This window comes from Rhodamnia argentea, chromosome 2, assembly GCF_020921035.1.
Source record: "Rhodamnia argentea isolate NSW1041297 chromosome 2, ASM2092103v1, whole genome shotgun sequence".
In the NCBI taxonomy this organism is placed as follows: Eukaryota; Viridiplantae; Streptophyta; class Magnoliopsida; order Myrtales; family Myrtaceae; genus Rhodamnia; species Rhodamnia argentea.
This window is the reverse complement of record NC_063151.1, coordinates 1,886,454-1,899,846: the sequence shown is the minus strand read 5'-3', so window position 1 is coordinate 1,899,846 and position 13,393 is coordinate 1,886,454. Positions and strand designations below refer to the sequence as shown.

The 13,393-nt window shown below is 40.7% G+C and overlaps 2 protein-coding genes, 1 long non-coding RNA gene and 1 other non-coding gene across 4 annotated transcripts; 2 read left to right on the top strand and 2 right to left on the bottom strand.

Moving 5' to 3' along the window:
- Positions 1 to 619: 619 nt before the first annotated feature.
- Positions 620 to 1,531, bottom strand: LOC115746259. The gene is made up of 2 exons (XM_048274641.1): positions 1,179 to 1,531; positions 620 to 1,135 (listed from the first exon to the last, which is right to left on the bottom strand). The coding sequence occupies exons 1-2, from the start codon at positions 1,289 to 1,291 to the stop codon at positions 772 to 774; spliced, it is 477 nt and encodes a 158-aa protein (XP_048130598.1). The 5' UTR covers positions 1,292 to 1,531; the 3' UTR covers positions 620 to 771.
- A 4,471-nt stretch (positions 1,532 to 6,002) lies between these two features.
- Positions 6,003 to 6,092, top strand: LOC115746406. Its single transcript, XR_004016028.1, has one exon. It is a non-coding gene; the product is annotated as a small nucleolar RNA snoR8a (small nucleolar RNA).
- Positions 6,093 to 8,874: 2,782 nt separating this feature from the next.
- LOC115746382 lies at positions 8,875 to 9,389 on the top strand. Its single transcript, XR_004016027.2, has 2 exons — positions 8,875 to 9,218; positions 9,250 to 9,389. It is a non-coding gene; the product is annotated as an uncharacterized LOC115746382 (long non-coding RNA).
- LOC115746381 (growth-regulating factor 6-like) lies at positions 9,272 to 13,111 on the bottom strand. Its single transcript, XM_030682126.2, has 4 exons — positions 12,424 to 13,111; positions 11,320 to 11,550; positions 10,614 to 10,983; positions 9,272 to 10,310 (listed from the first exon to the last, which is right to left on the bottom strand). The coding sequence occupies exons 1-4, from the start codon at positions 12,815 to 12,817 to the stop codon at positions 9,494 to 9,496; spliced, it is 1,812 nt and encodes a 603-aa protein (XP_030537986.1). The 5' UTR covers positions 12,818 to 13,111; the 3' UTR covers positions 9,272 to 9,493.
- Positions 13,112 to 13,393: the final 282 nt, after the last annotated feature.

Below are 13,393 nucleotides of genomic sequence, written 5' to 3'. Positions count from 1 at the left end.
AATACTTTCGATGTTTCCCAATCCCAATTACATCTAGTAACGCACACAGTATTTAGCTCATAATTCTTAATGAAATAATCTCTCAATCTCATAAAAGAATTACATAAATCTAACCATAAAATTTAATCACTTCGACACTTGATTACTTAATATAATATCATGAACAAAACGAAGATCTAATGCCAAGCACTCGTCCACAAACGGCGCTTCAAAGACTTCTTTCTTCGCGTCAACAATGGCTCGGCTCACTGCTCCAACAATTGAATATTTATATATAATAGCCAAGTTGACCACTGTTGACTTGACTCTCACGCGGAAACTTGATTTCCGAATCTGCCAAATCTGGAGTCTTGTTGGACTTATCAAATCCGCAACGTAATATTCAAATATTCGCTTTGGACCCCAATTCCAAATAGAAAAACAGATTTTCGAAATCTGATCTTACATTTCTCTGCTTTATTTTGTTGCTTGCTCGTATCGGGTTAGACAAATCCAAAATCTTGAAGCAAAAGAGGAATGACGAGTCGAACGATACAGGTTCAACCGGCACTGCTCCAAGGAGGAGAAATGGGCGAAAGTGAAAAGTTAAAACAACTAGTTTAATTTTGCAAGTGATAAATAAGAAACAAAGAACACGTTATTTCATCGTGATTGAGGAACTTCTTGTATGTACTCTGGTTAGGTGTTTCGAAACATGCTTCGCATCCAATCTTCTCCGAATTTAGAGTGAGAACACTGCCCGATCGAGAAGCCTCCACATCCTGAAGCCCATCAACTTTTTTCTCGCTCAAAATGAGAAACTCTGATCAGGTTGTCATCCCTCACGCTGCACGACTGCTGACATGAGAAGTTAGCAAGCATGTGCTTCCTCAGCCCAAACCCTAGGCCTCCATCGACGTGCTTAGACGACTTGTGACGATGCCCCGCCTTAGTACCCTTCGTGCACTCCATGTAAGCCGCGAGGAACGGATCATCGTCTTGCTTCTTCGAGCCCTTCTTTGAGCCGCTCCTCGTCGGGGGCTGGAAAGTGCACGGTGGGAGAGGAATCTGCATCTCCCGCGCCATCGAAACCCTTGCACAGTCCGCCGTCGGACACGGGGGCAGCGGCAACTTGGTCGGGAACCGCCTTCTATCTCCTATCGATGGCAACTTGGTCAGGAACCGCCTTCTATCTCCTATCGATGGCGGCGACGGCGGGGGCGATTCTTCGCCGGTCGCTACTTGTGGTCGCCTTGGAGATTCCGGGCTTGTTCTCCCACGCAAAGGGCACGTTCCCTCTAGGGTCGCTCATCCTTATCTTAGTTCTTCGGATTGCTTGATCGATGGAAGTAACAAACTCGGGTTGGATGTAGATTATGGTGACTAGTGGAGGTGCTTTATACGGCGAGATGCGTGCGAATCAAACGATGGATAATCCTTGTGATTAATGGCAGGAGTGCCAAATGGTCAAGCAGATAAGACGCGGAAGAGGCGGGTGTTTGCTTGCGAGACGATAAGTTGGAGAGGAAAGGACAATCGAGGTAGGTGATTTGGGAGACCAAGTCCATGCGGAATTCGTCTACATCACAGAAGCGGGCAAGGAGAAAGGTGGCTAAGAGCTCGTTAGCAAGGGGACAAGTTTGGAATGGTTGACTCAGCTCACGTTCAGATACTTTGCGAGATCGAATCGATGATGACATCTTCCCACTCCTTTGCCTCTTTATTCTTAATTCGTTTTGTTTTTCACAAGTTCACCTCGAAATGCCATCTGAGTCGCGAAATCTTTAAATCTTGCGGCAAAAACATTCGATGCCAAACCCCAAATACCCAAGACTTGCGATTAAACAATTGCGAAGCCGAGCCACTTTCACTGCGTGAAGAACCAAAAGCAGAAACCCTAATTAAGTTAGGACATATTGACAAGACGGAGGATTAAATCAATCGGGGAAGAGGGGGTGAATTGATAAGACCCATGCTATGTTTACTAAGACTGATTTATAGAATCGGTATCTAAATCTTTATCGAGCAGCTGAGTATGACGCATTTATTTAATTAACACGTATTTTAGTATTTACTTCTAACGAGTGCATACTTTTGATCTTCTGTTAGGTAATTAATGGGAAAATATCGATTTCAAGTACTTAAAATACCAAACCCTCTTTAACGTAATATGCTTAACAAATTCATGAGCTTTCTAGTAGGGATAAGTGGATCCCGTCCTCCTTCTATATCTTTATATTGCTCCAATATTATCATTATCTCTAAAGTGACAGACATTAGTCAAGTGATTTCTTACTGTGCCGTCTCCCGGAATTTAGGCAGAAAAATAGTATCGGCAGCACCTTCCATGAAAGAACCGACCTTTTAAATTTGCGTCTGAAAGACGAAAGAGAAGGGTGGAAAAATCTTGCGTCGGAAACGGACGGCTCGTATTTATTACCTTGCGTGACCTGATATTTATTTTCAAGAGGGCAATTGTCGATTCTTGCGCGTATAACATCACGGTCCAACGTGGTCTTTACTTCAGCCACGACTTCGAGAAGACAAACTAAAACTAGGGTTCTGTAATAAGTCTCCAACAGATCATGCAGCCGAGAGAATTTCCAACGAGCCGTGGCTTCGCGGGCTTTTCGAAATCCACGGTCCCAGACAAGCTTGACGGCTGATTAAGAGCCATAATGAGTAATTAAATTCGGCTCTTCCAACGAAACCAGCTAATCGGCCCGATTGCTTTAGGTGGATAGTTAATGCTTTTCGTTGGCCGGCAAAGCTGAAGGGTTTACAAGTCTTAAGAAAACGACGTGGCATTGGCCGGAGCACAGGTTTGGTAGCTCACTCGATCTTGGATCTGTTTTAGGAATGATCATCCCTGTATGGGACATCGAATTCTTGTCGATAAGATAAAAACCCTCGACAAGACACATGACAGAAAAGTCGTCTCTAACCAGCTCGAGAAAATCAGATTTTTTTTTTCAATTTAATTTTTTTAAAAAAATATTCAAAATTATTTTTTTAAATATTACAAGTGGACCTACAATGGAGCCAGCACCGGCCGAGAGCAACCCACCGCTGCGGAAGATTTTTTTGTTAATTTCATTTTTAAGTGTTTTAATTATTTATCTTATAATATTTAGTTTATTCGTATTTTTAACATGTTTATATTTATTTTATTTATAAATTTTTCAACTTATCTTAAACATAATATAATAATTAATATAAAAATTATTAAATATATAATTAATAAATAATATTATAATTATAATTAATTAAAAATATTCATAAAATAAAATTTAAGATATATGAAATTAAGGAAACAGGATCCAAGTCATTAATTTTTTTTAAAAAAAAAAAAATTTTTTTCCCCTTTTCCTACATTTCATAAATACAATTTATCGTTTATAGTTTGCAAATCTCATCACATTCCCAAACATAGACAAAGCTCACTAATAAAGTTGAAAATAAGAAACTTGTACGACATATATGAACCTCCTCTTATTTATATATGCAAGCTATTTAAAACAGAAGTTTAAGAAAATTTAAAAAAAATAATATAATAGATAGGCCGTTTAAAAATTAGAACTACTTAAAGATATATGAAATTAAACCTTACAAAAAAAAAAGATATATGAAATTAAGGAGGACGAGAATCCATACGTCATTTCGTAATTTTTTTTTATGAAAATTAAATTGGAAAAAAAACAATTCTTTTGCCATTTTCCCTACATTTCATAAATGACAAATTTGATCAGCTTTTGTGATTTTGTGAGTTTTTTCCCCAAGAGTCGCGTTAGACAAAGCCATTCAACTAATAAAGGACAATACACAACACTCGACTTCATGAACTCCTCCTTTTATATCATGCAAGGCCGTATGTTCAACTGACGGAAGTGTTAACGGAAAATTCCAAAGGGTAAAGAATTTGGAATGATAACGTAAAAATTACATAGGACGGACGTCCATTATATAGATAGGACTCTTTAGAATTAAATTACTCAAATATAACATTAAACAAATCAAATCTAATATAATCAAATGGAATCCAAATTAAATATTGCAATTATCTATATCACCAAGTTTCGTAAAATTAAAAATGCCCAAAACTCTAAACGACTAAAGCAAAAATTCGTAAAGCATGAGTATTAATAGAAAACATTGCTTTGCCCCAAATTAGTGAAATCGCTGATTTCGCAATCACGTTTTTCCAAAAATTACACGCCTGTTCTACATCCAATTTTTGGATAGTTGAGATATTATCCAAATTACTTCGTCGGGTTAGACTACTATCTACTTATCCGTTTCTATTTGAATTAAAGAGGGGTTCATGCAAAAATATGTGACAAGTGAGTGTCGGTGCATTGTTCAACTTTATTAATTTTTTTTTTTTTCAAAAAGGATAAAATTTTATTTAAATAAAAGGAAAGAAGGTTTTTCTTAATTTTTTTAAAAATATATTTATGAAATGACATCCGGTCCAATCTCATCTCGTTAATTTCAATCTTATCAATTTTATTTATAAATATTTTTAATTAATTAAAATTACAATATTATTATTCTTTATAGATCTTAATAATTTTTTATAATTTTTTAATTAATAAAAAAAAAACACCAAAAAAGATTATAAATAAAATAAATAAAAACATGCTAAAATACGAAATAAACTAAATATTATAAGTATAAATAATTAAAACACTTAAAAAATGAATTTAAAAAAATTAGCCCAACGCAACGGAACCTGCGGGCCTCGGCAGCAAATTTGTAAATATTTAAAAAAATTAAATTGAAAAAAAAATAGAAAATCTTGGGATTAGGCTATTATCATGGGCAAGAAGATTCGAATTTGTTCTGACGAGAAAAAATTGGGAACGACTGCCGAGCCCGGCATTCGCTTCCTTAATCTCTACGGAAGGGCACAAAATTCTTTGTCTGCATACATCGGCAGAAGATCATCTTACAAGTCTATACTAGCAATGTGGCGGTGCGGCCGCCTGAGGTTACTTTAGATGAGAAATGTTGTGGCTTGAGCACGTTATCTCTCGCCTCTCTTCTAATTGCTTAGCTATCGTACCAAACCTTATCTCCTACTATTCCTTGCTCGAGTTTCAGATTTCACACATCTTCCAAGAGTAAGAGTTTCGTTGCAACCATTGAAAACAAAGGAAAGATGCTGTGTTTATCAATAACCATCTCTTAAGTGGATATTATAAATGGTAAATAGATCGCTATATATAAACATGTTAATAAAACCCATCATGTCAATCGCTATATCCAACTAATGGCTTTTGTATTAGCCTCACGCGCATTCTCTTCCAATTAATTATTGGATTCATTACTGAAACTTTATATATTCGAGTTCCGTTTGTTTCACGAAAAATGAACAATTCAAAAAAAAAATCAGAAAATGTTCGGTTGTATCATTGACAGAAACGAACAAATGAAGAATACCGACATCGCCCATTTTACACAAAAAAGAGAAGGAAAACTAGAAAATGTTTAGACATAAATTGATATAGGCAGTTATTTTTGGCAAATTATTTTTCAAACGGTTCAATTTTTTGCGAAACAAACGTCCCTCGGGTCTAGAAATGGTGGGCCGTGGGCCGTTTGAAGTTGTGCTCGAACTAAAACGACACTTGTTCATTGTACAAGCCCATCAAGAATGGTGGGCTTGATGCTATGAAAAGCCCTATTCAGGCTTCCGGTTAGCGAGGGCAAATTCCAATGGGCGCCGCTAGGGTTTCGTGCGAATCTCTGTATATATCCCCTCGTATCTCTGCCCTCCTCACAATCGCAGCGGCTTCTGCTTCTCTTATCGTCTTGCTTTGTTCTTGACTCCACAGATTCTTGTTCCTTTGGCTTCGGTTCTCGTAGTTGCTTGAATCGTTCGCTGCTCGAGCACTCTCGAGCACTTCTCCAGTTCCTATGATTAATTTCGTCCTTGCAATTACATGTTTGTCTCTCGTAGATAGCTTTTGGAGGATTGTTTCTTGATCGCAGATAAGATTTGTGAACTGGGAAACTTATATTTCGGTGCGATGATTATAAAAAATTCCTCGTTCTGAATGCCATTGCCTTGGCGTGACAGACTCATTTTACACCCATAGAATATGAGCACCTCGCAATCAAAAATTTCCTCTTTTTACTGTTGGTGGACTGAGAAAGTTCGAAACTTTTTATAGGGTTTCCTTTATATCGGGGCACTCGTTAGTCTTTAGATGTATTTGTGAAAGAAGGTTGCAATTTCTAGGATGTTCGTTACAGGTTTCATGAGAATAGGTCGAAATCCATTTTGAAACATGAAGAAAATGTGTTTGTATGTTGGAACTTGGAACATTGGAAAATCTATGCGCGCATTGATTCGCAGTTGAAATGTTCTGTGAGGAGTTGAATGATGCTTTTGTTCACATGGCAGTTTTGCAGTAATTGCTTTGTGCTTGCTTTAACTCCTAAGATTGAGATTGGTGGTGTTTAAAGCCCTTACTGCGATCGAGTTGGTCGATGCATTAGGGTTACGCACGCCTCCATATTCGGTCGGATTTGTGCAGTTACTGGAGTAATGGTGTGGCCTTGGCCATTAAACAAGCTGGGTTTTATCTTGATTGTTGATTTTGATCCTCAGCTTTAGTTAAAGCTGCAGTTTTAGCTTGCTGAAGTTGGGTATGGCATCTGGTTTTTCAAGATAAAACCTGAGAAAAAGGTTTTTACATTTTGAAGTTTCCGGAAATCACATCATTTCTTTCTTGGTGATCCTTGTGTCTTACCCCACCGTCGATAAAGATCGTTTCTTTTTTGGTAAACAAAAGGTACAATAAGGATCATTTTCGAAATCGAAAAGAAAAAAAAAATTTAGCTTACAGCTTAAGCTGTTACCAGAAAACTTCGAATGGATGCACATGTCACATGTGCATCTCCTGCTGTTCGGCAGTATGAGTATGAATTCTTGGTGGCGCTTTTGAGAAATGTCAAGGCCGCAGTGGAAATGTTTTCTATGCTCTTTTTTTCGAATAACAGAGGATGGATGGATCAATTGAGGAGAGCTTCTTTGTCAAGAATGAGAAGCTACTCATGGTGGCTGGAGTAGGTGTGCTATGGCTGGGAAATCTTAAATCTTAATGTTGAAGTCATGTTGAAACAGGGGGTAAGAAATCAAGCCTAAAGAGAATGTTGGCAAAAGTTTTGCAGCGGAGAACATCAAGATGGGTTGGCTGAACCAGTACAGTTGTGTGGTAACCCATGATTTCGGAATGATTGGGAGTTTAAGAAGAAGCAGAGCATGCTCTGCCTAGTATAATGGAATCAAAGTTGAGGATTGACAAAAAGCAAAACCAGGGGGCACATCCATTAGCTACTTGGAACACAGGACGAACATGAAATTCTCTGTTTTTCTCCTAAGGATCTTGTCCGCTAAGTAATATGAAGAATTGAGCCACCATCATACGTAGCAGAGAACTCGGGGGCTTCTATGGCCCTTAAGGTCCCCCGTTCACCGCCCTAAATTTGTAGTTCCTCACGCCTCCAACCTTTTGAAGGTTTTCAATAAACAGCGCTCGAGATCGTCCCCAAAGAACTCGTCCCCATTTCTTCACCCTTCCAAGTAGCCGAATGATAAGCCATTATTTTGCCAGAGTTTGGCAAAACGGGCATCGCCGTAGAAAACGACACAGAGTAAGTACCATAAACGCTGGCATATGTTTTCTGCTAGAAGCACAACTGGAGCTGTTGTGTCTGCTTATGATGAACCACTTGACGTGCTGGGACAGGAAAGCCAGATTGTTCTTTTCCCGTGGAGAAATAGCAACTAGTCTGACTGCTACTACCTGTGGCACCGAGGTTGACTGGACCACCTGCATTAGAGTGGCTGCACAGTGGTGAACGAGTCACGCTGTCTTCCATTAGATCATAAATTTGAGCATGTCATGAGCGAGCTTTCTGTCAATTTGTATTGTATCGTGTTGTGGGCATTTGCTATCTCCCGTGACCGAGACGAGACAAACTGCCTTCTAGTATGGTGGAGTTACTGCGCTTGTATAGACCGAGTAACTATGGTTCAAACAGAAAATTCTGTATCGGATATGGTTCAGTTATGATTGGCTCGCTCTGTGTCTGCCTGATGAAGTTTCTTACCAAGAAATGGGTAGGACTCGAATGCTACTAGTCCCTGTTTTAGATATAGTTCAGTTCTGAATCAAACTCAATCATGTAGCCCCGTAGCATAACCAAAGAAATCTGCCCACTGAAGCAGGAGCAAACTTCATTAGAAACGTTGCATGAATTCAACTTAAATGAGATTGTGATTAACGCTTAGGGTGTTTATTTCGGAAATAAACTTCATTATGAGGGAAAATGTTTTCTGGCGAATCATATTTCATGAAACTGTTTGTAACTATTTTCTTTAACCATGTATGGTTTTTCATTGACAAATGAAACGCATTGGAGACTAGAAAACTAACTCACGGAAAATTCTTTCACTCAAACAAACATACCATCAATGAACTTTGCGACATAGTGTAGGGTGTGCTTGAGTGGAAAATTTTTCAAAGCGAATTAGTTTTATGGACTTTCGCGCCGTTTGGTTTGTTAAAAGTGATCGGTCAAAAGAAAATCATTTTCGGTCAAAGGAAAATACGCATGCTTAAAGTTAAGAAAATGAATTCTCTAATCTGAAAAGCGAAAAATAATTTCTTGAAAGATTAATTTTTTGAAAAGTATTTTCCTTTTAACATGAAGCTTTCTTCGAGAGAAATACAAAATACATCTGGGGTACTACGACCATTTGCTCGAAGTATTCAATGATTTGAAATGGAAACCTCCCATCGAATCCTCAAATGGAATGCTCAAATACTGACAATTTCGCACAAATCTCGACTTCAGTTTCTCCGATTCCTGGAGACCGCAAGTGTTTGTCGTCACTTTCCCATGAAAGTAGCTTTTATGCAACCCAAAGATGCAGAGGCTACCCTCCCCAAACTACTGCTGCTATGGAAATAATTCATTGATGCTGCCAAAGTTCTCTCGGACCTTCCCAACCACAGTCGTGTTTTCTTGGTGTTTCTTTGAACACGAGTCGAACCACAGGCGGCTCATTGAATGGCAGAGAGTCCATTGCTGTCAATGCAACGAGTAAAAACACATGCAATCATGAGAAAAGACCCATGAATTGCCGTAGCGTCAATGTATAACTCTGCCTGCAAGGTCCCTGTGACTGACCATATCAATTGCCACCCTCCAACCAGCAACATATAGTGATATATCCCTCCTCCGATACAAGCAAAGTTTTTGGTCTGATAAGAACAGGTGACTCAACATACTAAGTCTTTACTGCAAAATTTAACATACTTTACTGTGATACAACCTGTGGGCCGATGAGCAGACCATAGCAAATAAAAGAGACAAATTATAACAGTCAAGCAAGCGGGGAAAAAAGAAAAAAACAAATTTCAACATTTAGGTAGTACAGAGCAGGGTGAAACTCATGCAGTTGCCTTGTGATGCCCTCCCCCGGTAAAACAAAATTCGTTTACATAGCAGGTAAGGAAGACGAGTTCACGAGGGTTGATCCAAGGTCATTGCAAAGAGCCATCCCTTCGTGGATTTTGCCATTCTCCGCCCGAGGGCTGCTGCCAGCGCTGCTGTTGGAGAGCGACCGAAACGTCGTCTTCTGTAACACCCCGGTTGGAGATGATCCAAGTGGAGGACTACCATCCCAACCATCTTTCATGAGGTTGAGCACCGAGGCATTCTTGCCTTCGGAGGCGCTATTGCTTCTGTGATGCAATACCTCGCCAAGGGGTCCGCCCATGGAAGTCTCCCAGGAGATGGGTAAGGAATTTGCCTGCTTATGCGTGGGTTCACTGAAGAAACTGCCTACTCCTAGATTCATCTGAACCGGGTCTGATTTGTGGGACAGTCTGAGCGGGGAGGGCATGGCCTTCTCATGGCTGGGAGAGGAAGTGGCAGAAATCAAGTCCGAAGTGGACATTGGGATAGAGATTGATAGGTGAGTCCTGTCCGACTGCATATCCATTTCAGGCCACGGCATGGCGGAGCGATCTGCTGGGTTTACAGGCCAATCATCCATGAACTGGTGAACAGAATGGTGCGACTCACTATCTTGCTCACCTAGGTCTTGGGAAGAGCCATAGTTTCGGGAGTCTAACAAGGCAGAGTTTTTCACAGAAGCATTGAGGTAGGAGTCAGAGTTGCCGAGTCCAAATTGCTGCTTCATTATCATGAAAGGATTTCCCTTTGAATTAGAGTCAAAAGTCGGTGACAACATAGACAGGCTCGGAGGGTTTTGCATTTTCTCACCTACACTACCTCTGTCAGTGAAGAACCTGTCCAACAGGGGGAAAAATTCAATTAGCATGAAGGACATGGTAATAATAAGGCGAGTGCATATCATTAAGGATTCATGACTGATCTCCTGAGTGGGTTTCAGCCAAAAAGTCATCTACACAGATAGAAAACAGGTTCATCAAACAGAAAGTAATGTTTTATCCTACCTGTAACGAGTCTAAGTTTAGATATGATAAGTAAAGAACATAGATTGCTACCACTAGGGCTCAACATTATAGAATGTGGTTTGCCAGTAGAAACTTATCTTTGTTCAACTCAGGTAAGAAAATAGTGTCCTATACCTCCTCATTGAAGCATCTCCAGTTAGATTAAGAACACCATGTTGCAAGCTCTTGACCTGTTGATGAGCAATGGTGAGGCCGTTAGATGCTCCGCCGCTGGGCACCACAGTCGCAGCCGACGCGGAGGGTGCGGCAGGCAGCTGTTTGGTGGAGGAAGTGGTATTGGTGGCCCCGGAGACGGGATGGCCAGTTTGACCTTCCACAGGCTTTCTTGAACGATGGCGGCCTCTGTTCATGTGTCGCTCACAGTATTTTTGATCCGCAACCGCGTCTCTTGAGCACCGCCATTTCTTCCCATCAGTCCTCCGACACCTTCCTGGCTCAGGATCGCTAGTGTTGGAGAACCCCACATGGAAAGAACCCCATCCCACTACAACACCACCCGGAACTTTAATTAACAAGCAGTTTGTCTGAATTATAACAGGTCAATCACTTAAGAGCACAAATGATTTCCACAGGCAACCCCGAAAACGGCAACAGATAACCATTAAGCAGAACACGGCGGAAACCAAAAGCATAAATATCGGCCCCAGGCTTACAAACTATAAAAGGAGTCCCCAGTGATCCTAGAAAAATCTGAGGCATTTGGACCCCATGTCACAAAGAAAAGAGCAAAAAGATAAACAGTAACTATGCACCCAATAAAAAAGCTTTATTCTTTTTCTTTTTTTTTTTACCCTCACTGGAAGGAACAGAGACAACTTACAGGAATTGGATCTCAGGAGCCCACCAGGGTAGCAGGAGAAACCAGCAGAATCAAATGCTTTCCTTATGGGAATGAGGAGGTTGGAGGGTATAGGGATATTTGAAGTGATGTACTTGTAGATCAAGGCCTGATGTTCCAGCTCCATCCACTGAGATGGAGTGAATGGACCTCTTGTACCTGCCAAGACCCCTTGCATGCTTGCCCCATTCAAACTTGCAGCAGAGTTGAAGCCTGGAAAAGAGCATAGAAAAGGGAGGATTAAGTTCACATAGCTCGTTTGACCCCAAAAAAAAAAAAAAAAAAGTTCACAGAACTCAAACATCAGCAAGTACACGGCTAAAGAATCAAATCAAAGAACAGAGAAGCCAGAACATTTGAAGTCAGCAAAAAGAGAAGGAAAAAATTGAAGGCTGTCTGCTACTGTAGAGTGAAGCAGCCCCGAGGTAAACAAAACTACATCTTGTCTGCTGGTATTAAAAGAGAGATAGAACAGTCATGGCTAAAGGAGGGCAAGTAGAGATAAGAAGACCCATAAAAGAGCCAGTAGCAAATTAGCGGAAACTGAAAAAGATCCTACCCCGACCCATGAAATCTCTTTGCTTGTTATGGGCTTTTCTTCTTTTGTGCCCACTGCACTCCCTTGAAGAGGAGACAAGACCCTCCCCAGTCCCCATACTTGACAGCAAGCAAAAAGAATTCAAAGGAGCGCAAAAAAAAAAAAAATCTCAGCTTTTTTCTTGACAAGACACAGAGCAGAAGACCATCTGTGTAGAGATTTTCAGGTAAAGTCCTCTTAGTTCAGCTTTGGACTTGACAGAAAATGGCCAGTGACCTCCATGTTCTTGGAACCAAAGAATAAAGCGATCCGCCCCAAGTCCTACCCATAAGATAACGCAAAGAGAGATTGAACCATTTTCATGGAAAAAAGGAGAAAAAAAACAAAGCTTTACACATTCCAGTGAAAACACACATCACCAGTTTACAACCCAGATGAAAATCAAAGATTAACGCTTCCACCCTTCTCTTGAAAATGCCTTGCGTGTAGGCAAGATTTTTCATTTAGCTGCTGGAGGAAGATGCTTTTGCACCAACGTATGTTTATACCTGCATAGTTACCGCACAAGGATGGGGCGTAGTTAAAGTAGGACGGCAATGCAGGAGCGTGGGAGTTTGGGAGAGCGTCTGATTTGGGGGAAGAGAAACTGAGCATCTGCTGGCCATCGGAAGAGAAGAGACCGGTTGAGTTGTAAGATCTCAGCGAAGTGACGGGGCTCCTCTGGGGCAGCATTATTGCCTTGGGAGCTGAGAAGTCATCGGTCTTGACCAGCTTCGAGCTCCTCCATTCATCCTCAGCCGACGATGCCAATGACCGCTCTTGCTTGAACAGCCCAGATCCGTACAGCCTGTGCTTCGTTCCAGGATCTGAAGCGTGAGGAGGTAAGCCACCACCAGGATCTGTACCCGCCAACCCATCCAGACTCCCCGTCCCGAAGTCCATAGAACAAAGGGCCAACCAAGAAGAGAGAGAGAGACAGAGAGACAGAGAGAAGACAGACAGAGAGAATGAAGAGAGAGAGAGAGCGCTACAAGAAAACCATTAGACTGAAGAAACAAAGGATTGGGTCATCGGCGGGAGAGTGTGGGGGGGAGGGGGAGATACGCATTAGAACGAGACCTGTTGATTTATGCTTCGAGGATGAGCGATATCGGTGAAGCTATATAAGTTGAAAGTGAAAACCATTGTTTGGGAAGCTGATGTCTCGAAGAAGATAAAATAATTGGAGAGAGAGAGAGAGAGAGAGAGAGAGAGAGTGCTGGGACAAGGCAAGTACTAAAACTGTAAACCACTCTAGTCTTTGCATATCTCGGAAATAGCCAAAAAAACAAAGAAGAAAACTGATAAAATAATAACCTTTTTTCAAGTAGCAAGGAAAACCCACTTCAATGATGTAATAACACGTCAAGAGATTTCCTTAATCAATGTTGAGAAAGCTCCTCCTCCTCTGGGCGATACTTGAAAACATGGATTAATTAGTCAAATTGTTGTTACAGTCCTCCAAACATCCTGTCCACC

Bases quoted from the DNA above. Each gene is read 5' to 3' on its own strand.
- LOC115746381 (XM_030682126.2), bottom strand. From the start codon at position 12,817: ATGGACTTCGGGACGGGGAGTCTGGATGGGTTGGCGGGTACAGATCCT. The intron at 11,551-12,423 runs GTATAAACATAC...GCTCTTTTCCAG, and splicing joins CTTGTGCGGTAACTATGCAG to GCTTCAACTCTGCTGCAAGT. The intron at 10,984-11,319 runs GTAAGTTGTCTC...GTGGTGTTGTAG, and splicing joins GCTCCTGAGATCCAATTCCT to TGGGATGGGGTTCTTTCCAT.
- LOC115746259 (XM_048274641.1), bottom strand. From the start codon at position 1,291: ATGAGCGACCCTAGAGGGAACGTGCCCTTTGCGTGGGAGAACAAGCCC. The intron at 1,136-1,178 runs TAGGAGATAGAA...GCCATCGATAGG, and splicing joins CCCGCCGTCGCCGCCATCGA to AGATAGAAGGCGGTTCCCGA.